Here is a 25,206-nt window from a genome sequence, read left to right as displayed (position 1 = left end):
TTGCTGGTGCCCCCAAGCAATTGCATGAGCAACTTGTAGTTGTGCTAGCTCTGTTTTGGTTATTCTCAAGATTTCTCTTTCTTCGTTGTTGCTTCTGTTCTTGTTTGTAGCTAGTTCTGACATTGCACAATGCACAACACCAGCTTCCTACAGTAACCAAACTGACAGATTGTGATTCACAACCATCCAGCAATCTGAAACGGTGATTTCATTTGCAAACCATACTTTGTGCTAACTATAGATGTGGCACAATATCTGAATTAAAAACCATAGTTACTGCCATTGTTCTGCCTCCCAAGGCCACTACATAAAAATGGGGGCAGGGGATTCTGCTTTGCCTTCATGTTTGCAGTGGTGTGTTCACACTACACTAAATAATGTTTTGCAACTGGGTATTTGCTATTCTTACACAGTAAAAATCCACACTCGAAGTCCATATTCTGGTTTGGGTCCTGAATTTTGAAAACTAGTAACTTAATGCCTACAACATTTTGTTCAAATGAATACAAATGTATTAGCAAAGCAGGAACGGTCCGGCTTTCATAAAGTGTTTTTGGTGACAGGTTCCCAGTTCTCCCTTTAACTTTTCCTCATTTTGTTTGCAATACTTGTTTAGGTGGCTGGCTTTGTCCAGCGTTTGCCAGGTTGCAAGGACCAGGCTGCTTTGTTCCGACAAGAGGTAAGTGAGTCTTTTCTCTATACATCAAAAGGGTACATCAAATGGGCTTGCTATTTCTAAAAGGCAGACAGGACCCCTATAGAGTTTTATGTAATTTCCCTTAATTTTTTAAAAAATAAAATATATGCATCAAATAAGGCAAATTCTTCTTCCGGAAAAGCAAAAATGCTGCATTTATTATATAAATTACGGACTTTTGACATTTTTGTGTTTCTGTGTAATATAGTCTATGTTTATGTTACTTAGGATAGGCCAGGAATTATATAGGACACACACACAATGCACAAGGGCTTGAATGGTCATTTTATTTCCCCCATATCCCCTTCCCCACCCTATTTCCTCTGTCTCTCTACCTGCCAACCTCCATAATCTCTTCCCTTTCCCTGCTTCCTTTTCTGCTTCCTCAGCACCAACATTTATTTTATCTGCTCTCCCTCCTGCCTTCAGCTTTATTTATTTACTTCATGTTATTTATTTATTTATTTATTTATTTACTTTCAATTTATATCCCGCTCATTCCAAAATGGATTTATACATTCCACTTTTCTCTTCAGTGAGAAACCTAGGGTTGCCAATCCCCAGGTGGGATACAACAACTCTTTTTGGATTTATGATTTGGACTTATTTATTATTTGAACTATTTGCACACTGTTGTATATATGTGCATAAATATGCACATGCGGTATGTAAAATGATGAGGTTGCTGAAATTCACTTTTTTCCTTGTATGAATTACATTTTGTAATAATATTGTTCACAGAGTGGTTTTGATTTATTTGGCTGCAACTTCATTCCTCTTTGTAGCCTATGTGTATCTAATCCCCACGTGGGGGCAGGGGACCCTCCAGTTTGGAGACCCTCCCCCCGCTTTAGGGTCATCAGAAAGTGGCGGGGGGGGGGTATCTGCTGGGCACTCCATTATTCCCTATGGAGACCGACTCCCATACGGTATAATGAAGAATTGATCCATGGGTACCTGTGCTCTGTGAGTTAGTGTTTTTTTTTTTAGGTAGAGGAACCAAATGTGCAGCATAGCAGCCAATGCCTCTCCTCAAAGCACCCTCCAAGTTTCAAAAAGATTGGCCCAGGGGGTCCAGTTCTATGAGCCTCAAAAGAAGGTGCCCCTATCCCTCATTATTTCCAATGGAGGGTGTGCGGTCCCTTTAAATGTGATGGCCAGAACTCCTTTTGGAGTTCAATTATGTTTGTCACAACCTTGCTCCTGCCCCCCCCCCCAAAAAGCCCCAGATATTTCTTGAATTGAACTTGGCAACCCTAGGGAAACCAGTGAACCTTGTATGAATTTCCTCTCATCCATTTTATCCTCACCACAACCCTGTGAGATAGATAAGGCTGATACATTATTCAGTGTCCCATTTTCAGTGGGGAAATCATTCCAGTCCTTATGAGGTTCACCATTCCCACCTTACAGAACATTCCTCCTCCTCCTGTTCACCTCCCAGACGCTGGAAGTTGTCTTCACAGCCATCCATCATTCACTTCCTGCTCTCAGGGTGGTTCCTTCCTGTACTGACTAGTAATATGTCAGAATTCCCCTTTCTAACCTCCCCCAAATATTTTTTTTCCATACACTTCCATCCTTTTCTACCAAAAATACCCAAATCAAAGCAGCCGCAGCTTGCACAGCCAAATCAGTGACATTTATTACTTACACTACATTTATCAGTGTACTGGGTGCCAAAACAGAGCCTTGCAAGCTGCTGTTTGATTCAACTGATTAATTTATTTACCATTAAACTAATTAAAAGCTTTAGATCCAAAGTATGGTAGCCAAATAGTCAGGCCTCTTCCACTGGTGCCCAAAGCAATCTAGATAACAGTTTCTTTTTCAGACAAACCATTATCTAAGACAGCTACAACCCTCTCTGGCCCCCAGTGGACTTTTCTTCTCATGAACTCTCATTTGTCTAGGGGTTTGTGGATTTATCTTGTTTGCACATCTTTCCTCAGTTCCTTCTAGTCTTTTATCAAAGCTAAGATTACTGTTGTGCGCAAGACCTCTTGACAACCTTTAAATCTTGCTAATGGTGCAGTCTCTTTGGGAGAACATTTGATACCTGCAGGCCACTCTTTCGTCCTTTAGCATTTCTTGATACAAACCAGGGATGTGCCCACTACCCTGGTGATCCAACTATTATTAGGCTTCATACTAACAGCTATTTTTACAGTAGTTGCAATGGTAACACATATCACCATTGCAAAGTTAAAGACTGCTCTTAACACTGCCAGTTAACATCAGTGGTGGATGGCCACACAGCCATCTGCAATTTAATTCTCTTTGAGAGCTGCAGCTCCTGTAAACCCACAGCAGTTATTGCAGTTGGGAATTTCAGTGTGAGAATTTTTCCTCGCACGGAAAAACGTTGGTAATGGAAAGTGCTATCAAGTTGAAGCTGACTAATGGTGCCCCCATTGGGTTTTCAAGGCAAGTGACAAACAGAAGTGGTTTGCTGTTGCCTGCCTCTGCATAGCAACTCTGGCCTTCCTTGGTGGTCTCCCATTCAAGTACTAAGCAGGGCCAACCCCAGGGTCTGACGAGACTGGACTAGCCGGGGCCATCTAAGGAAGGGCAGGAAAAATTATATGCTGGTAGTATTTTCCATGGTGTTAGCGGCCCTGGGGTCTTCTATAATCCCTAGCTGCACCTTCCACTTTGGGTTTAAATTATGATGGCTTTGCCAGTTTCTGCTTCCCATGACCAGCTACTTTGTGGCCCTGCTATCTGCAGTAAATCATTGGGAACTAGCCAGTCTACACATAAAGAATGGACTTATTTTTTTTAATAAATAGCAGCTGTACCGTGTAAGGGTTAAAAGTGAAGGGATGCTTATCGGTATTGATTTTTTATAATTCTGCAAAGCAGGAATTGGTTGCACTTCTGACCCACTGGCTCTTGCTTGAAATGTGAAAAATCTTATTTTCAGACTGTGAGCCCTCTGCTAGAAGGGGAAAAGATCAGTACCAGATTATCTTGGGAAAGACACGTAGCCCGATTCTGAGATTTGAGGCAGCACTAAAAGATCATTCCTCCTCTCCTCCATTTTATCCTCACAACAACCCTGTGAAGTAAAGTTAGGCTGAATGTGTATGAATGGCCCAATTTCACCCAGCAAGCCTCCGCGGCAGAGGGGAAATTTGAACCTGCATCACCCAGATCCTCACCTGATACTCTTAACCACCCTGGCTCTTAAGTACAGTTTCACTGCCATTTGATCTTAAGGCCCCAGTGTGTTTCTAGACATAGTGACTCTCGTATTTATCCCTCAGATAAAGGCTGCTAGGCCCTAGATTCCCCTCTTGGCATGAGGCAGTTACATTTCTCATCCAAGCTAGGCTAGGCTGAAATTAAGCCAATTTTAAGACCCCCTTTGCTAGATTCTGGCTGGAATAAAGCACTGGGTGACAGAACTGCTGAACTCTGCTATAACAGTCTATTAGCAGCAATTGAGCTGCCCAAATGTACTGTATTTAGGTAAGTAATGATAGGCAGTGAGGAGGGAGTGGGTGGCTGCACTTTAATTTTCAGTTTATTTACTAAATGGCAGTTGAAAAGAGACTAAATTTGTGCAAAGTATGATAAAAGAAAGCCAAGTAGATTCAACAGAACTGCTAGTGAGCCAAAGGTGGAGGAGGAGATTGGATTTATACTCTGCCCTTCACTCGGAGTCTCAGAGCGGCTTACAGTCTCCTTCCCTTCCTCTCCCCACAACTGACACCCTGTGAGGTAGGTGGGGTTGAGAGAACTCTCAGAGACCTGTTCTTGAGAGAACTGCACTGTGAGAACTGTGACTGATCCAACATCACTCAGAAGCTACATTTAGGGTTGCCAATCCCCAGTTGGGGGACAGGGAATCTTCCAGTTTGGAAGCCCTCCCCTTGCTTCAGGGTTATCAGAAAGTGGGGGGGTTGAGGAAATGTGCACTGGGCACGCCGTTAATACTCTATGGAGACCAGTTCTCTTAGGGTATAATGGAGAATCAATCCATGGGTCTCGGGGGGGGGGGGGGGGTTGAGGTAGAGGCACCATATTTTCCATGCAGTATCTGGTGCCTCTCTCCAAAAAGTTTCAAAGAGATTGAACCAGAGAGTCTCATTTTATGAGCCCCAAAAGCAGGGGCCCATATCCTCTATTTCCAATTGGAAGGAAAGCATTTAAAAAGTGTACGGTCCCTTTAAATGTGATGGCCAAAACTCCCTTTGGAGTTCAGTTGTGCTTGTCACTACATTGCTCCTCACTCCATCCCCCAAACCCCCAGTTATTTCTTGAGTCAGACCTGTCAGCCCAAGCTGCATGTGGAGAAGTGGGGAATCAAACCTAGTTCTCGCAGATTAGAGTCCATGCACTTAACCACTACATCGAACTGGCTTTCTAAGCTAGGGAGTGATGCCCCCATCTTAGGATCGCATTCAGATGAGGTCTTTGCAACTCATTGCCTTTGGTAGTTCATCAAATGGAAAGGAATGAAAGGCCACACATCAAAATCCAAACGGTTTCTGTACTGTTGTCTCTTACTGACATGAAGGTTAGTATTTTGAAACTGTTTACAGTCATCCCAGTCCACAATCCAAAACCAAACCCCATTCCATGCAACACCTTTTATTTGGACCAACAAAAATGATGCAAAACTGTGCAGAGAACATCAGACTGAGAAAGAGCTCTGGAGAACTCGGAAGCTTGCACACTGTTTGGTGTCATTTTGGTTGTTCCTAATAAAACGTATTACATGGACCATGGTTAGTGGTTGGTCATCAGTTCGCATGTAACATATTCCAGCAGCCTGAAGGCTTTGTCAGCATAGTCTCCCTTTGAAGGCTTTTCCGTGTGCCCTTTTCTTAGGCTGCCTAGCCCATAGATGCCATTAGAATCAGATGGTCAAAAGCTGAGTTAGTAGAATGAGCTGTACCAACTCAGCCTGCAAGCAGAGGATCGTATCTTAGAAAAGGGGTCCCCTTTTAAGCCTGCAGGCACCTTTGGAATTCTGATACAGTGGTGGGCGCAGCCCCAAACAAAATGGTTCCTCAGCTTATCTTCAGTCATACAGTGAAGATTCTTGTGCTGTGTCTTTAAGATCTGCATGACCAATTAAACCTCCAGTGGCCAATCAGAAGCCTTGCTGGCCCTGCCTACTTTGTAAAAACACTTGGTCAGTTTGGCATAGCGGTTAAGAGTGGCGGACTCTGATCTGAAGAATGGGGTTTGATGCCCCACTCCTCCTCCACATGAAGTCTGCTGGGTGACCTTGGGCCAGTCACAGAACTCTCTCAGCCCCACCTACCTCACAAGGTGCTTGTCATAGGGATGGAAAGGTGATTGTAAGCCAGTTTGAGACTCTTTAGGGTAGAGAAAAGCAGGGTATAAAAACCAGCTCTTCTTTCAACTCTCCTTGGTGAGTGCTAAAAAAAGGCAGGAGGCTCCTGGGGATCCCTGTCTTAGAATGTGTCCCTGCATTTGCAGGGGGAGAAATAAACAAAAGACCAAAAGGGGGGGGGGACTTTTTCCACTGTTGATCTCATTTTCTGTCTACATTGAGGGTTTAAAAAACAACTTTCCACCACATACAGTCTGAAGTTGTGCTGTCCATTTTACCACCTCGGGATCCTGCTGCCTCTTTCTTCTACCTGTGTAAACCTAGCTGCAGTTCCAGAAGATGAGGAATAGGGAGGTTGTGGCTTTCCAGAGGACACTGTGGACTCTGGAAGGGATATAGAACGTGTGACTTTGAGGTCAAAGCCTTTTTTGCATTGCTGTACAACCTAGTTAAATGGGCACCCTACTTAGCTAATTCCTAAATTTCACCTTTTTAATGCAAGCTTTCCATTGATCTGTTCAAAGATTTTAATGTCTATTAAATATATTTGCATAGGCTGTCATTTTGGGGCATTAAGCACTTGACCTTAAATATATTAAGCAGCAATTGACCATTCTGTGTTTTGTAGTACATAGGACACAAGTTCTAGTATGAATATTTATATATTCATATTTTATAGGTTTGCATATAATCTGGCACCCTCACTAGTCCTCTTCAATTAAGACTTGTGACTTCTTCAGTATCCCTGCCTTGCAAAGCAGGGACAGGTGAAATGTCACTCAGGAATGACCAGTCACTCTCCAGGCTATTAAAAGTAGCTTTCTACCCCCCTCCCACCCTGTCTGGTGCTGTATTCATTTTATTGTACTTCTCTTTAAAGTGACCCAGCACCAGCAGTTTATCTCTTCTTTGTTGCAAAGGAGAAAGAGGTAGCCTGCAAACGTGCTTGCACCTTTGCTCTGGCTGGGAAAACAACAGTCCCTTTCCCATAGGCCTCTACTTCTCCTCCTTTATACAGTTTCAGTGCCAATGCTATGAAAATGCTGGGTGGGCTCTCTCTCTCTCTCTCTGAATTCTCTGTAGTAGCAGAAAAGAGCAAGAGTTCAGCAGCACCTTAAAGACTAACAAAATTTGTGGCAGTGGATGAGCTTTTGTGAGTCACCGCTCACTTCCTCAGATATCTGAACAGGTATAAGAGTAGGCCTGCATGGTTAACAAACAAAGTAATGGAAACTGTAAAAGGTAAGACGGACTCCTTTAAGCGGTGGAAAGCTAGTCCAAGTGAGATTAATAAAAGGGAACACAGGCAGTGGCAAATTAAATGTAAGACTGTGATCAGGTAGGCAAAAAGGGACTATGAGGAGCATATAGCAAAAAAAATAAAGACCAACAATAAAAATTTCTTCAAATATATTAGAAGCAGGAAACCAGCCAGGGAGGCAGTGGGGCCCTTGGATGACCAAGGGGTCAAAGGATTACTGAAGGAGGATAGGGAAATGGCTGAGAAGTTAAATGAATTTTTTGCCTCCGTCTTCACTGTGGAAGATGAGAAGTGTTTACCTGCTCTGGAACCACTTCTATTGGAAGGGGTGTTGAAAGACCTGAGCCAGATTGAGGTGACAAGAGAGGAGGTCCTACAACTGATGGACGAATTAAAAACCAAGAAGTCACCAGGTCTGGATGGGATACATCCAAGAGTTCTGAAAGAACTCAAAGTTGAACTTGTGGATCTTCTGACAAAAATATGTAATCTTTCATTGACATCTGCCTCCGTTCCTGAGGACTGGAAGGTAGCAAATGTCACCCCCATCTTTAAAAAGGGTTCCAGAGGAGATCCGGGTAACTACAGGCCAGTCAGTCTGGCTTCAATACCGGGAAAGTTGGTAGAAACCATTATCAAGGACAGAATGAGTAGGCACATTGATGAACACAAGTTATTGAGGAAGACTCAGCATGGGTTCTGTAAGGGAAGATCTTGCCTCACTAACCTGTTACATTTTTTTGAGGAGGTGAACAAACATGTGGGCAAAGGAGACCCAATAGATATTGTTTACTTTGACTTCCAGAAAGCTTTTGATAAAGTTCGTCATCAAAGGCTCCTTAGTAAGCTCGAGAGTCATGGAATAAAAGGACAGGTCCTCTTGTGGATCGGAAACTGGCTAATTAATAGGAAGCAGAGAGTGAGTATAAATGGGCAGTCTTCGCAGTGGAGGATGGTAAGCAGTGGGGTGCTGCAGGGCTCAGTACTGGGTCCCATGCTCTTTAACTTGTTCATAAATGATTTGGAGTTGAGATCCAAATGCAAAAGCAGTGAAGTGGCCAAGTTTGTGGATGACACTAAATTGTTCAGGGTGGTAAGAACCAGAGAGGATTGTGAGGAACTCCAAAGGGATCTGTTGAGGCTGGGTGAGTGGGCGTCAACGTGGCAGATGAGGTTCAATGTGTCCAAGTGCAAAGTAATGCACATTGGGGCCAAGAATCCCAGCTACAAATACAAGGGTGTGAACTGGCAGAGACTGACCATGAGAGAGATCTTGGGGTCGTGGTAGATAACTCACTGAAAATGTCAAGACAGTGTGCGATTGCAATAAAAAAGGCCAGCGCCATGCTGGGTATTATTAGGAAGGGAATTGAAAACAAATCAGCCAGTATCATAATGCCCCTGTATAAATCGATGGTGCGGTCTCATTTGGAATACTGTGTACAATTCTGGTCACTGCACCTCAAAAAGGATATTATAGCATTGGAAAAAGTGCAGAAAAGGGCAACTAGAATGATTACAGGCTTGGAACACTTTCCTTATGAAGAAAGGTTAAAACGCTTGGGGCTCTTTAGCTTGGAGAAACGCCGACTGCGGGGTGACATGATAGAGGTTTACAAGATTATGCATGGGATGGAGAAGGTAGAGAAAGAAGTACTTCTCTCCCTTTCTCACAATACAAGAACTCGTGGGCATTCAATGAAATTGCTGAGCAGTCGGGTTAGAATGGATAAAAGGAGGTACTTCTTCACCCAAAGGGTGATTGACATGTGGAATTCACTGCCACAGGAGGTGGTGGCGGCTACAGGCATAGCCAGCTTCAAGAGGGGGTTAGATAAAAATATGGAGCAGAGGTCCATTAGTGGCTATTAGCCACAGTGTGTATGTATATATACACAGTGTGTATGTATATATATATAAAATTATTGGCCACTGTGTTATGCAGAATGTTGGACTGGATGGACCGTTAGCCTGATCCAATATGGCTTCTCTTATGTTCTTATGTTCTTGCTCTTTTCTGCTGCTAGAGACAAACTAACTCAGCTACCCATCTTGATCCATTTGGAGTCCCTGCTCAATTATGTACATAGACTGCTTAAAATTCAGTTACTGGACCAGTAAGACCTGTAAGAATTCAGTTCCTTTCTACTGGACCAGACCTTGAAAAAAAGTTTTATTTTATAGAGCAGTCAAAACGTTAAAACATCCAATATAGCATGACCACATCCATACAAAAAAGAGAACTATGAATAATTAAAAATAGTATAAAGTGCTCAGTGAGGAAGGAGAGGCCTGCCGGGCATTTCCAATCATCCATAAAGCCCCTTCTTAAATAATAACAATATTCTAAAATTAAATTAAAAGTTGTGAAAGGGGAAGCTAGTTCAGATACAACAATATTAACTTTCTTCCCCGCACCTGAGATCATTATAGTATTTCCAGTTAATACTGTAACTTCCAATAGTCTGTAAATCTATTCAATCACACTTTCTGAGTCAAGGGCATATAATTGTATTTTATCTTAAAACTTGTTCCAGTGCTTTATGAGTAATACCCACCTCTTCTCAGTAAGTTTGTTATTATTTATTCTCTTACAGGAGGCCACTCACAAATGGTCTGTGGCATATTAGGCAAGGGTTGTGGCACAGTGGTAGAGCCGCCTCCTTTGCATGCAGAATAAGTCCCTGGCTCAATCTCAGGCATCCTCAATCAAAGCAGTTCTCAGACTTTGCTTTGCATGAAGCCCAGGAGAGCCACCCCTAGTCGATGAGCGGTGCCAAGCTTAGAAAGGCCAGTGATCTGATTTGGCACAGAGCAGTTTCATACAGTCACCATTGAAAGAGAAATGGTATGGCAGGGGCTTTAGCAGGTGTAGCTGATTGTGTTGCCCGTTCTCAGCCTTAAGCCCTTCTGGCCCGTCCATCACAGAAGCTCTTTGTCCTCCATCACCATTTCTTTATTTCCCTTTTCTCACATTCCAGCAAATCGATGGCGAAGCTTTCCTTCTCCTAAACCAGTCAGACATCGTTAAGATCCTGAGCATCAAGCTGGGGCCTGCACTGAAAATATACAATGCCATCCTGATGTTCAAGACAGCTGAAGAAGCTTGAGACACCTCCTTCCTGACCAAGCTGGGGCACAAGGTTGGAGTTTGTGCAGAGGAAAGTGAGCGTCCACCAGCCCCCCCATAACCAATTCTGAATAGGCTGGGACCTTGGAAAGGCAGCATGGCCTTAAATTGTATTTCAGACTGACTTGGGTAGAATCTACTGAAAGGATCCCGAAGAAGAAGAAGAGGAATCCCTTCTGCCACTTGGAATGAATGCAGTGGCTTCCCTTCTAGGAAGAGATTATTACTTTTTTTTTCTAATTGAATTTTGGATATGGTTATATTGATCTTTTGTGAAGATCTTGAAGACGCCTCCAGTTATAAGAGGAATCCCAGGTATTGCTATTGGTGGGGAGCCAATCTCGATCAAGCAAAGTGACTTTCCTGTTGACAGTGCCTACAGAAAGAGAGTCCAGGCTGTCTCCAGAGTCCTTGATGTCTTCTGTCTGCACAGCCTTGAGAGTGGTTTGGGTTTTTTTAGTAGAATGGGGAGAGTCTTCAAAACAGTGTTGTTTGGTTCCTATTACCGGGAAGTTCAGGCATCTGTTCTTCCCAGACTAGTTTGAAATCCTTCTTTTTCAGCTATCCAAATGCCGCCAATTAATTTTGGTGTTTGTCTCTTTTTTAAAAGAAGTCCAGCAGCATTTGCTTGGGGAGGAAAGGGGGTCCACATGAAGTCCACCTCCATGTATGGTGATTGTGCAGTGTGCTGCATTGTTGAAGGGCACAGTTAATAAAGGTCACAGGAGAGGGCTCAAAAGGCAGGCCCATCATTTGAGCGCTGAGTTGTTTTGAATGAACTGCACAAAACATACCAGGGAGCCCTGATAAAACAAGGGGGCTGTTGTTGTTTTTTTAAATGCCTATTTTATGGATGCTTCATTCACTCTCTCTCACTCCCGCTCCTGACCCCCTCTTTTCTTGGCAAGAAATCTTACTTGGAAAAAGATCCAATGTCCTTAGAAATAGTACAGGTTTTTATACACATAGCTGGCTTATCTGCCAACATATTGCATGCAATTTGCTTTTCTCCTCTGCTAAGTTTGCAGTCTCTTAAGCATGGCTGTTTTGCTTCTTTTCTGTTTGTTTTAGTGAGGCTTGCCCACAGGCTGACTCCAGCCTTCTTAAAATAAAAGGATGTCCTGAAGCACCATTATTCTTTGAAGCAGGTGCACTAAAGGCTCTATGCCTGTTGCTGAGAGACTGGAGAGTTTGGGCCCCAAGTGGGCCTATAGTCTTCTTGGTCTTTGAGTATTTGCCTATCGTACTGGGCCAAAGGCCAGTTACCCAAATCTCCTGCACAGTACAACAGGCAAATATTTTATTGAGAGAGGGATTTTTTTTTTTGCTTTGTTTACTAAAGTGGCTAAGACTTTTGTTTGGGGAAAGGGGATGCAGGACAAGGGTTCTGACCCAAGAACTCAGGTCATCTGACAAAGAGCTTGTAGGGAAAGGAAACACAAATAAATCAGTTTTGTCCATTGCTGTTTTTCCTGTGACAGCCTGTAGTTGTTGTGCTGACTTGTATGTAGGAGCTGACACTAGAAAAGAGGCAAGCAGTTGTATGTCTCCAAAGAAAAGTATAGTGTCACCTATGAAACAGATAACAAGCATGTAGTCTCTCCCTTCAGACATGGAAAATCTTCTGCGCTCCACCACATAACACTTGTTGACTCTCTCTTGCACGCAAATCAAGGTGACCACTCATGTTTCCTTGTTGTGCTGTAGTCTCTCTGGCCAGAAGTGTCTTCTCCAGCCCCAAATAAAACTAGACATTAATTCATGTGGAGGGTTGGTTGTGTGAAGCTAATCTACTTTAGAGCACTGGATGAGGATTGAACAGATGAGGGTTCAAATCCCGATTCAGCCATGAAATTCACTGGGAGACTGTCTTGGGACAGTCGCACACTCAATCTCCCTCGCAAGGTCTTTGAGAGGATAAAAATGGAGAGAGGAGAATCGTATCTTCTCCTGAGCCTCTGAAAGGAGGAAGGAATAAGAATGTAATAGATGAGAGAAGGTGAAAAGGTTTGATCTTCATTTTCTCCATTGCGGGCAGGAGAAGTGTGAGTTGACACATGGCACACAGCTCTTTTTCACAGTGGCAACATCTTTTAAGGAACCACCTGTTTTAATTTATAAACCTCATAGGCAACTTTGTGACATGTTCACTTGTGAAGAGTGGCTTTTGGTTAGATCCGTTTCACATCCGTCCCCCCCCCCCCCCCGGTCTCCAGAAAAATCACAAGTTATGATGACCCAAAACTCTTCAATCAGTATACCAGGCTGCTGAATTTGAACTGTATTAACTAAGTCTGCAGAACCAATGCATCTCATAACCTTCTATTTTTGTATAAGAAGTTAAGGAGTTTAAAACCTGCCACACAGAAGTGCCATCGCTGATTTGAGGCCAGTAGAGAGAATCTCTCTTCGTAATCGGAAGTGGGCACTGACAACAAGATGCTTATGTAGAAAGCATCAAATTATATGGGTCAGATACATATTTTTAAAAATACATTCCTCATGAGGTAAGAGAGGATAATTGCCAAAGGGCATATTCAGCATACTTTTCTCTGCAAGGTAAAACAGCTGACACATTCCCATGGAAATAAAGTTGGTTAAACAATGAACTCGGTGTATTTGCAAAGGGCAGCACATTCATACAGTAACACAATTCAGGATTTTTCTTTATAAGGCAGGTTGCTTCCAAGGAAGTGTTGTGAAAGGAGGTTTTGTTCCAGCTTTGTATACCAAGTCTCAGGGCATCTTCCATAGTGTAGTTATACAGAAGTGGAAATGTGGTATGACTGGCATAAAACAGCCTCACTGCTTCAGACAAGTGGTCCATCTAGTCCAGTATCCCATCACACACAACCAGTTATTCTGGAAGACCAAAAACAGGGCATAGAAGCCAAGGCCTTCCCCTGCTGTCACCTGGCTTTAGTATTCAATGGTTTACTGCTGGTTTATTGTCTCTGATCATGGGGGTTCCTTTTAGTAGCAGCCACTGACGGACCTCTCCCGCATTAATTTATCTAAAACATTTTTAAAGCCATCCATGCTAATGGCCCTCAATAGACCTTTTGGCAATGAATTTGACATCTGAACTGGGTAAAGAAGTAGTTCCCTTTTTCTCCCATGAATCTATTAAGGCCACAATAGCCTACTCAGATTTGAGGAGTAGGAGAGCAGACACTCACTTCCTTCTCCTGCATGAACTTTCATTGGGTGCCATTGGATTTGACTGCCCCATGCATAATTTTAGACCTCTACCATTTCCTCCCTCAGTCATCTATTTTTCCAAAATGAAAAGTCTCTTTAGCCTTTTGTCATAGGAAAAGTGTCCCGATCCCTTGTCTCATTCAGGTTGACCCTGAGTTTATATATTAAAGGCCCTGTATTTAAAAGGGAAATTATTTTTAAACAATTAAAAATTGAAGATGATGAAAACAGCAGCCATAATCTTGGTATAAAATTTCAGCAACTCAGGGAACTGCCTCATCTGGAACCTCTCAGGCAAGTAGCAGAGGAGACAACGGTGGTTTCTACATGTGTGATTTCCCCATAGGTACTGCTGCCAAATGAGACAGTACAGCATCAATGGAGCTTTCACATGGCAGGTTTCCCCACCATCTCGTTATCCCCAGTCTCTGGAGAGCCAGTTTGGTGTGGTGGTGAAGAATGGCAGACTCAGTCTGGAGAATCAGTTTGATTCCCCATTCTCCACATAAAGTCAGCTGAGTGACTGAGTCAGTCACAGCTCTCAGAGCTCTCTCAGCCTCTCCCCCCCCCCCCCAATTTCACAGGGTGTCTGTTTTGGGGGGGCGGGGGAGGGAAGGTGATTCTAAGTTGCTCTGAGACTCCTTTGGGTAGTGAATGACAATGTATAAAACCAACTCCTCCCCTCCTCAATATGTGTATAACGGTCTATTAGTTACCCGCTTTCTTTTAAAAATAAAGCCCCTGTTTTTCAGATACCTTTTTCCTAATAGTTCAGGTTTTCCTACCACATGGTTTTCCTACCACATGGAAGCCATTTTCCATGACCCCTGTCTCTGTGGTGTCACTGATGGGTGGGGGGGGGGCTTTGTTAAAATTGGCAATTGAATATAATAGCAATATAACATTACAACATGTATATCAGGTTTTCTGAATACTCAACTTTCGTTTTTAAAGTAATGAAGGGAGCGAAGTATCATTGCATAGAGACAGGGCTTTTCTTGTAGAAAAAGCCCAGCAGGAACTCATTTGCATATTAGGCCACACCCCTAATACCAAGCCAGCCTGAACTGTGTTCCTGCTCAACAAAAGTCCTGCATAGATACATACAAGATATCACAGTGCCGATTATTTAAAAGCCCTAGGTGGCAGGGGGAAGTAAATGGCGGCTGCAGGGTCAGGGAAACTAGCAACCATGTGCCATGATGCTGTGGGGAAGCAAGGGGGGGAACTCATTTCCCAACAGCATTGAAGCAGGGTCAGATAGTCCATGTGGAAATGGCCAAAACACACATGCTACTGAGCATGTTCTAAAGCTAGGTAGGAGGTCTCTGGGGGCAGGGGAGGCAACCTGAGCTAGAGTCAAAGGAGAATTCTTGGTATTATGGCCTTGCAGAATTCTGCTGCCGGGCATGAATTCCACAAGTCAGCAATATAGTTTTATTCCTTCCAAATCCAGACAGAATCGAACCAATCTGTACCTCAGTTATAATGTTGAGGCTCAAAATCTTTCCTGCTGCCTCATTTTTAGCACAGTTTAAGAAGAATAACTGAAAACCCACATCAAGACACTCCATCCGGTTTGCACAAGCAACAGAAAGCGGTGGTAAAATGCTGATGTAGAGGGTTATTCTTTGGGGTGTTCCCCCGTATTCACCTACAGACGAAAAACTAGCCAGGCATGCAAAGAAAGGGAATTACATCTTTTCTCCCTATCATGCTATGTTTTCTGTTGGAATGGAGGATTTTGTGCAAAGAAACATTCCAAGCTAGAATCCCTCGCTTGCAGGCCAATGCAATCCATTCTGTCACTTCTCAGCTTGGCTGCCTCCCTCTCCGACATGGGTGAACCAGGCTTTAGAAAGAAGCTTCCCTCCACATGCAAGAGATGGAGATTAACTGACTATGGATGATTGCGAGTATCATCATTCCCCACCCAAATAAAAGCACATTAATCATTGTTTTAGTTCTTGCCATTTTGTATGGTATGGGATCTTCTCTAAGTTGCTAAGATGGCTTGGCAGTAAGTGGGGGTGGGAGCCTCTATGTGTGCATCCCATCACTCTTTTTAAAAAGCCGAAGTGGCTTGATTCCAAGGGATTTATGTCCATCGGATGGAATATCTGTCAAGAAAAGAAGAGCCATTTTTATTAATCCATATGTATGCGCCCAAGGGAATCCGTCACTCCATGTGTGACATGGTTTAAGGACTGTTCTTCACAGACCATCAAAGCAAAGAGAAGATCTTCATTCTGAATAATTTTGCTATTTATGTACATTGCTTTGCGTTCCTTATTTAGTTGAGAGACACACCCCCTCCCCTGTCTCCTTTTCCTTTCACTGGAGAATCTTAGTTTAAAAAAAAAAAAAAAGATTCTATGCCATCAGAAACTATCGTCCTTACAATCTAATGGTCATAGATTTCTGCCCTGGGGAATGAATCATCTTAGATACTACACAAAAGAATTTCAGTGACAATGATACTCTTTACAAGCAAAGCAAAATATATATATATTTGGCCCAGGGGAGAAGCTAGTTTGGCTGCAAGAATTCCTGCCTCGCTGCTTCCATGCCTTGAGAAGGGATTTATGCAGGAGGAAGCTTTACAGTTTCTGACATGCTGTCCATCATGGGATGAGCGGGTTTATTTTTGAAATCTCCATATTACTTCCTGCCTTTGAGGCACATGCAAAGCAGAGGAGGTCTTTGTGGGACTTTGGTTTACAATATTTGAGATGATTTTTATTATATAGTGGGTTTAAAGCATTGCAGAGACGAGATCATAGTGAGGACAGCTCTTTGTTAGGGGCAGCATGGTGATGGCTGCTTCCACAAATGACTAAGGGCCTGTGGGCCAAACCTATATACAACTCTAATCTCCCGCGCTAGCTTGCCATTGGTTCATTCAAACAGGCAGGGGTCTGTGATAGGTGCAGGGCGGCAGGTATTTGGATCCCACTACCCATTGTTATACAGTCCCCAAGCTCTGCTTTCCTGGCTCCAATGAGCCAGCAGGAAGTACACACTTTAAGGCACGTACATAACAATTTTACTATTTTTTTAAAACGACCTTGTGGTGTTTGCTATCTGCCATCCATGCTTCACTCAGAAAATGTGAATAAAGTGCATCAATGTGTTTATTTTGAGATGAATCTGTAAATTCCTCTGGATCTTCTCCTAGGCAGAAGTTGCTTGCCCTCTGACATCACCTGTTGATCCAGTATTAGCTACCCAGCCAGACTTCTTGCTAATGAAAATAAGTTCATAATTACAGTCTCTGTATGGTGCTACATGGGGATTGTTCATGCCCAGTTACCATGTGGGAATACACAGATGATCACTGGACAGCCATCAAGTCACACAGGTAAACATAACCATGCTATGATTGTAACCTCCCAACATGCCTCAGGAGTTGAAGCAAAATTTGACCAACCCTGGAAGTTTGTTTCTAAGCCTAGCATGGACAGCTGGTTGCTACCATTAAGGAAGACAGCACTAATATCATACAACAGAACTGGCAGGCTCCAAGTATGTGCCATTGTAACATCTGGACAAGAATGATCTTAAAGCACCCAGTTTCTGATTCAGGTCCTCTCTTTCCTAGTCAATCCTGCTTCTTCATTCCCCCCCCCCTTTGTTAAAGTCTTTTCTGCTCTTGAAGCTTCCCCGTTCCCAAGTCAAGTCTTCCCCATTCCAGTTTTCAAGCAGAATGTTTCCTTAAAACCACAGACCTGATGGGAAATTGCTGGTTTGCGAAGGCATATAGAACCCTGGAATAAATCAGTCACAGAGGCCATTGCAAAGATCAGCATATGCACCACAAATATACTTTCCAACATTTCACAGATGTTATCAGGGGCATTCTGATAACATCCCCATTCCCAGCACAAGGGTCACTGCCCATGCCCCCCACCATTGCACATTATTAATGGTTCTGCTCTAACTACCGACTGTAATGCCCATTTCCTCTGCAATTGTCGGTTCAGGCCCTGTTTAAAGAACAAAACCCAAGAAGCCGTTTCAGCTTTAAGCCGAAGAGATGCTAACATGAAACCAGCATCATAGTCTGTCGGCAGCCTCCAGACTCAGCCTCTCCAAGCATGAGAAAGAAGAAAAAGACTGCAGATTTATAACCCGCCCTTCTCTCTGAATCAGAGACTCAGAGCGGCTTATATCTTCTCCCTCCCACAACAGACACCCTGTGAGATTGGGGAGTGGGGGGTGAGAGGGCTCTCATAGAAGCTGCCCTTTCAAGGACAACCTCTGTGAGAGCTATGGCTAACCCAAGGACATTCCAGCAGCTGCAAGTGGAGGAGTGGGGAATCAAACCCTCCCAGATAAGAGTCCACACACTTAACCACTACACCAAACTGGCTTTCAGGGTAGAATGCACTCTCACTGTTATGAGGCTGTTATGTTCCCATGCATACACATCAAATATGAGATTCACTGACCTCTCCTCCTGTCTCTCTCTATTTATAACTTCTTTAGATTCTGGAGTTTTGAGGATGATAATTCTGGCAAAATGTTCACAAGCCAGTCCTCAAAGACAAAGCTCAGGACAAAAACACAGGTCTGTGATTGCCCAGGGATGAATTCTACGAAGCAGGGGATGTCCCTGATAAATAGGGACTCTTGGAGGTAGTGCACATATCTACTGATGGGAGAAGCAATCTGCATCCATAGACATTTTGCTGGGAGATCTCCAAGAAGCTAGGCTTTCATCCAAAATGGAAGAGACGCCCCCCTCCTGACCGTCTAGACATCACAGCCTTGATAGCTCTCTTGGGGTTATTGCTTCCGAGCTTGTTCAAACATTTCGAAATCTGTGCCTAGTTTAGTTTGTTATGACAGACTGCGGAGCGATGACTGACATATGAAGCTCTTTGTCCATTGTGTTCTTTGATCTAATCAGCTCCCTCCTGAGCAATCTTTCAAAGATGGGGCTGGGCATAATTGCCCCTCTAAAAGGGCACTTGGTGTTCACCAGGGCAGCCAAGGTCAAAAACCTCTTATTGCAGGAATAAAAGATGCTGGGCTAGCAATCTGGGACCAGAGGTCAGCAAAACATTCTCACTTCTGCTCATGTATTTATTTGCTGTCCTTCCTCATTGAGATTCAAAACAGATTACAAAATTAGAACCCTATAAGGTATGCCATAAACAATGCAGCGACTGGGTAGATGATCCTGGTGGTCCCTTCCAACTCTATAATTCAGCGTCGTAAAAACAGGGTAATACATATAGCAAATGGTGCAAGAAACCCTGTTCCTTAAAAGCACTCTCCCTGACCAGCAGCTGCAGGGTCTTCACATGTCCTTGGGTGGCACTACTGCGCAACTTCAGATGCAAAAAGGCAATTGCTCCTATCTATCCCTTCTGGGGTGGCTCAAACTAGTTTGTTCCGAGTGTGCAGTTCCTTATTTAACAAAGCTCTATGTGCAGCCTGAATTGGCAATTAAACCTGAGATCTTCCAAACCTACACACCCTTTAAAAAAAAAAAGCAGGAATCTTGTGGCTCTTTAAAAAGACTAACATGTTTCTGTTCTGGCTTAGCCTTCTGTGGATGAGCCCACTCACTCTCACTTTCAGTATGCTTGAGAAAAGTCCATGACATCACAGCAAGTTCAGCAAATTGCAGCAGTAAAGAGGGCTAGGGGGAATGAAAGATGGGTTTGCCAATCTGGCAGCTAGCAGTCAGCTGTTTTGCTTTTCGTATCAAATACTGTTTTGTTGAGGGATTTTACTCAAGTTATGTTTCAATAGTAAGGGGCCATACATTTCCAGGGAACCTGTGTTAGACAAAAGAGTAATTTACACTTCCAATAAGTGAGGCGTTTTGGCTTTGAATTTTATACTGAGTCATTTTTATTTTTTTGAAAATTTTTGCTGGCAATTTTTATATTTCCCTTATAAAAATTAGATGAGAGCATTATGTAACTGCTACAGGGAAGAGAAAACAAGCTTGGGATTTGGCTTTTATTTTAATTTCTTTTCATGCTGCAGCAAAATGATCGTCTACATGCAAGTTTCCAGGGAAGTTTTCCTTCCACCCTCCCTCTTCCCCCATTGATGTTTTGATAAGCCTTCATGCCTGAAAAAATGCTAGTAATCAGTCTTTAAATATTCTGCCTTTAAATAGATTGACTTGACTTGTGATCTGGTAGGGCTCAAAAGGAAAGAGGGGGGCTATGGAAGCGATTTCATGGAGTTAATAACCTTCCATATAGGGTTGCCAGGTCAAATTCAAGAAATATCTGGGGACTCTGGGGGTGGAGCCAGGAGACATTGGGGTGGAGCCAGGAGCAAGGTTGTGACAAGCTTAACTGAAAAACAAAGGGAGTTCTGGCCTGCACATTTCAAGGGACTGCACACCTTTTAAATGCCTTCCCTCTATTGGAAATAATGAAGGTAGGGGCACCTTCTTTGCGGGCTCATAGAATTGGACCCCCTGGTACAATCTTTTTTGAAATTTGAAGGGTGTTTTGGGGAGAGGCATCGAATGCTATGCTGAAAATTTGGTGTCTCTACCTCAAAAAACAGCCCCCGATACCCATGGATCAATTCTCCATTATACCCTATGGGAATTGGTCTCCATAGGGAATAATGGAGTGCCTGGCAGGCATTTTCCTCCTCCCTTCCCTGCTTTCTGATGACCCTGAAGTGGGGGGAGAGCCTCCAAACAGGGGAATCCCCTGCCCCCACCTGGGGATTGGCAACCCTACTCCCATAGGAGTCGCAACTGCCAGCTCCCCCTCCTGGCCACTGGTGGGAGATGGGGGCATGGGGTTGTCATATCCAGACTGCAAAACTGGAGATTTGGGGATGGGGAGGACAGGGACCTCAGTGGGATGCAATGCACAGCATCTGCCCTCTGAAGCTGCTGTTTCCTCCAGGGAACTGATCTCTGTAGTCCAGAGATGAGCGCTAATTTCAGGGCATCCCCAGGTCCCACCTGGAGGCTGGCATCTCTCGGTCAGAGCAGGTAAAAAAAAAAAGAGCCATTCTGGATAAGACCCAGGGTCCATCTAGCCATCATCCTCTCTCCTCCAGTGGAGCCAAGCAAATGTCTCACAAAGTTCACAAGACAGAGTTGCCAACCTCCAACTGGGGCCTGAAGTTCTTCTGAAATAACAACTGGACTACAGAGATCAGTCACCCTGGAGAAAATGGCAGCTTCAGAGAGTGGCTCTATGGCATCGAATCTCTACGGAGCTCCCTTCCCTCCCAAACCCTGTCCTCCCCAAGCACCACTCCCACATCTCCAGGCATCTCCCAGGGCTCCAGGATCCCCATTCCTACTTGTCTCTGACAGAGGGTGCCTCCTTGACTCTCAAAAGCTGATACCCTGGGAATCTTCTTGGCCTTTAAGGTGCTCCTGGACTCCAGCCTTGCTCTCCTCCTGCAGAACAACACTGCTATCCACCCCACACTATCTGTATAAAGGCAGCTGCATGCAGGGCCAGATTAAACCCTGTGGAGGCCCCTAGGCAGTCAATATCTCGGGGGCTCCCTCGCAGATTATCTCAGAGTTGGAGTCCCTGCCCCATCACCCGTGGTCTCTGCTGCAGCCTGCAGGCACCTTTTCCAAAGCCCCTTTGACAAAGCTGCGGGTGAGAAGTAGAGAGAGGCAAACTTGGCGATGACGCCATCATCAACTGGACCAGGCAGGTTGGGCAAAGAGAGGCTCAGTTGATGGCTGTGTGTGCAGGCTGGGAGGGCTGCAAGTAGGGCTGCCAAGCTAACCTTAACCCTATGCCCCTGGGCCGGGCAGGGGTTCTCCTGCCCTGGAGGTTCCCAAGCCGCCAGCCAACATTGGGCCAGCGGAGGAAATCTCCCCCGATGTTGCTGGCACAATGATATCACTTCTGGGTGATGTCATCATGCCGGTGACAGTGCGTGGGGCCGCTCTAGGCATTTCCAGGAAAACTCTATAGTTTTCCTGGACGCTGTAGTGATTTGGGAGGGGCAAATTGTACCTATTGTACCATAGAGCCCCCCTCCTAAATTGGTAGAGTGTCTGGGAAAACCATAGAGTTTTCCCAGAAACACCTAGAGCAGCCGTGTGTGATGTTGCCGGCACGATGCCCCTAAAGGCATGAGGGCCCATAGGCCAGTCCCTACTTGGCCTGATTGTTAATCCAGCCCTGATGCAGGGAATGGTCACAAAGCAAGAAACAAGCTTCCGAGCTGCCCAGAACTCTTCATCAGGGTGGATATTCAATATGCGCTGGGGCGTAGAGTTGCCACCTCTGAACTGGGAAATCCCTGCTGATTCCAGGATGGAGCCTAGGGAGGGACCTTTACAAGGCAGAAGGCTATAGCGGGGGTAGCCAAATTTCCGCTAAAAGCACAGACCCAGTAAAGCGGAGTGGGGTCGGCAGGGTAGCATGTACGTTTGGAGGTGCTCAGAGCCAGAGTGCCTCCAAGTGCACCTGCCACTCCCAGTGGCCCTTCCCCGCCACTGCCACCCATCTGCAAGTAGGTGGAGAGGTGGAGGAGGGCGGCAGAGAGGTGTGCAGCAAGGATGAGCACAGCAGTGACTGGGAAGGGGCTCCAGGGGTGATGGGGCATGCTGCCCCCGAGGCTAGGTAGGGCCCTATGCAGCCATCTACCTGGCCTCCTGGGATGCACCGGCCCTGGGCTCAGGAGCCACGTGTGGGGGAGGAGAAAGATGTTTCACTGCATGGTGGGAAAGTCCAGTGTCTGCAGCTTGTTCACCTCCCTATAAAATAAATTGGGAAATGTTACAGCCTTTAGATCAGGTGGTGCAGGATGCAAAACAGATTTCAAGATGCAACAACTAAGTCTGCAACACCTCCGTAAATATCAGTAGCACCAGGAAGGAAGACCTCTTTCCTTCAATAATCTCCTCCTCTGAGATGAAGCATTTTTCACTTCAATCCTTATTTGCAGCATAACTAACCATAAAAAACCCCCCTGAAACCAGCCTCAAACATCTTAGAAAAAGAGAGAACAGCTAAAAGCCGAGCCAGAAGTTTGTACTGCTCAGAAAAGAATGCAGCACAAACATAATCACATTATTGTATTTTCCATAGCTGCACAATGCTGACATAATTATATTACCATCTTTTTATATAAATATATAAGCCATTATATAATTGGAACCAGGTCAGGGAAAGCTGGGTCTGTTTCCCTTGTGAAAACATCCACGTCGGTCTGGCCAGATCGTTCTCTTCTAGAGCTTTTCAATCCTTGCATTGAGTGACACATTATTAAAACCAACTTTGGGTGGGGTGCAGTTGTAGAGGAGGGAGGATGTCCTAAATATTCTGCAGTTAGCCTTCCTAAGAGCACATTTCTGTCTGACCAAGAGTTTCCGCCAAAACTTGCAAACACCTGCATCACAAGTGTGTTCGGATCAATTCTGGATGCCCACAAAGGCATGTTTTGGAAAGGTGCCAGGAAATGCAGGGGGAAATCAAGGAAGTGCATAGAAACCCCATGCCCTGCCCTGCAGGGGTGGCCAAACTGTAGCTCAGGAGCCACATGTGACTATTTCACACATATTATGTGGCTCTTGAAGCCCCCACCGCCCCATCAGCCAGCTCAGAGAAGGTGTTTGTCCCTTTAAATTGCTTCTCCAAGACAAGACAGCTGGGGCTTGGAGAATGCATTTAAAGTTAAAGTTGTTTTCTTTCCACCTCTCTCTCCCTCATCTGTTTTCCTTCCTTCCTTGCAGCTCTCAGTCATCTGATGTTCATATCTTGTGGCTCTCAAACATCTAATGTATATTCTACATTAAGCAGGTTTGGCCACCCCTGGGTTAGTGCAATCTTGTCAGATCTCAGAAGCTGAGCACTGTTGGCTCTGTTAGGGTTGCCAGCCTCCAGGTGGGGCCTGGAGATCTCCTGCTTTTACAACATATCTCTAGCAAGCAGAGATCAACTCTGCTGGAGAGAATGGCTGCTTTGAAAGGTGGACTCTATGGTATTGCACCATGATAAGGCCCCTCCCCTCGCCAAACTCTGCCCTCTCCTGGATTCACCCCCAAAGTCTCCTGGTATTTTCCAGCACAGACCTGACAACCTTATCAGTACTTGGATGGGAGACCACCAAGGAAGTCCAGGTTGCTTTGCAGAGGCAGGCAATGGCAAGCCACCTCGGAACGTCTCCTGCCTTGAAAACCCTATGGAGCTGCCATAAACTGGGTACAACTCAACAGCACTTTCCACCACCGTGGAAACAGCACAATGCTGTGGGGAAGTGAATGGGACAGGCCCCCCAGCAACAGCCAAGTTGGGGCAAACAACTCATGCGCACTGGATCCTGCTTTGTTTGCAATGTTTTAGAAAAGGTCACAGCAAGGCCAGGGCATGTGGATGGGGAAGTCAGAATGTTCCCAGTCCAACAGCATCAGCACCATTTCCATTGCTCCAGTCCTCCACAGTGGCCATTCTCACCACCGGAAAGTGCTTTTAAAAATCAGCAAGTCACATAGCGTGGTGTGTGAATGTGTGTTCTTGAGTCACAATCAATTCATGGCAACCCTATGAAGCTAAATAAATAAAGACATGAGCCCATACACAGAGGCTGTAGTCTAATCGGGGGTGGTCAAACTTGCTTAACGTAAGAGCCACATAGAATAGAAGTCGGATGTTTGAGCGCCACAAGACATGTACATCAGAACATCAGATGTTTGAGAGCTGCAAGGAAGGAAGGCAAATAGATTGAGGGGAGAAGAGGTGGAAAGAAAGCAACTTTAACTTTAAATGCCTTCTCCAAACTGGCCAATGGGGTGGTAGGGGCTTTGAAAGCCACACAATATGAGTGAAAGTCACAATATGTGACTCCCCAGCTACAGTTTGGCCACCCCAGTCTACATACAGGTTGCTCCTGGAATGGGTGCAAAAATGGATCCCTACCACAACTGCAGCAACCAGGAAAGTCTTACACAAACCTCAGGCCTTGCACCCTGGTCTCTGTCGCCTTGCCCTTGCAGCCTCCTCCTTTCCCTAGGACCTATGATGTAATCTACAGCAGAGCTTGATGGGAAAGTAGAACAAACCCTATAAAGGGTTAAAATGGAAGGGAAGTGGTGTATGCCAAATGGAGCTTTGCCCCGCCCCTGACCAGCTAGAATGGCTATGTGTGGGACATCCTGATGACCACATCACCCGCAGCCACCCCTTTAAACCAGAAAAAACACATTTAAGAAAATCTGCTGAATGTGCATGATGTGATGTGGAAGTTTCCCTTTAATCTGGGGTTTTCCTGGTTTCCATGCAGAGCTGGAATTTATTTGCAGCATCCCTGGTCATAATATCTAACAACCACGGTTGCCAGCTCTTGATTTGGAAATCCCTGGATATTTGGGAGTAGAGCCTGGGGAGAGCTGGGTTTGGGAGGAACACACAAGAACACGGTTACGGCTGGCTTGGCATCAGGGGGTGTGGCCTAATATGCAAATTAGTCCCTGCTGGGCTTTCCCTACAAAACATCCCTGTGTAAAACAATGGTGACATCAGGGGGTGTGACCTAATATGCAAATGAGTTCCTGTGAGCTTTTTCTACCAAAAAAGCCCTGGAGATCTCCAAGTGCTACCTGGAGGTTGGCAACCCTATTTATAGAGTGTTTTCAGTGTTCC

The 25,206-nt window shown here is 44.7% G+C and overlaps 1 protein-coding gene across 2 annotated transcripts in view; it reads left to right on the top strand.

The window, feature by feature from the left end:
* The window catches only part of LOC132586423 (lethal(3)malignant brain tumor-like protein 4), a 101,146-nt gene extending 89,990 nt beyond the window's left edge, over nt 1–11,156 (top strand). For both annotated transcript variants that reach the window (XM_060258506.1, XM_060258505.1), the window contains 2 exons: nt 617–679; nt 10,251–11,156. In XM_060258506.1, coding sequence (XP_060114489.1) covers nt 617–679; nt 10,251–10,379 — 192 coding nt within the window. In that variant the 3' untranslated portion in view covers nt 10,380–11,156. The remainder of the gene's footprint in view (nt 1–616; nt 680–10,250) is intronic.
* The last annotated feature ends 14,050 nt before the right edge of the window (nt 11,157–25,206 follow it).

This window comes from Heteronotia binoei, chromosome 17 (genome assembly GCF_032191835.1).
Source record: "Heteronotia binoei isolate CCM8104 ecotype False Entrance Well chromosome 17, APGP_CSIRO_Hbin_v1, whole genome shotgun sequence".
Taxonomy (NCBI): domain Eukaryota; kingdom Metazoa; phylum Chordata; class Lepidosauria; order Squamata; family Gekkonidae; genus Heteronotia; species Heteronotia binoei.
Note: the sequence above shows the minus strand (reverse complement) of the source record. Positions and strands in the feature narration are given on the sequence as shown.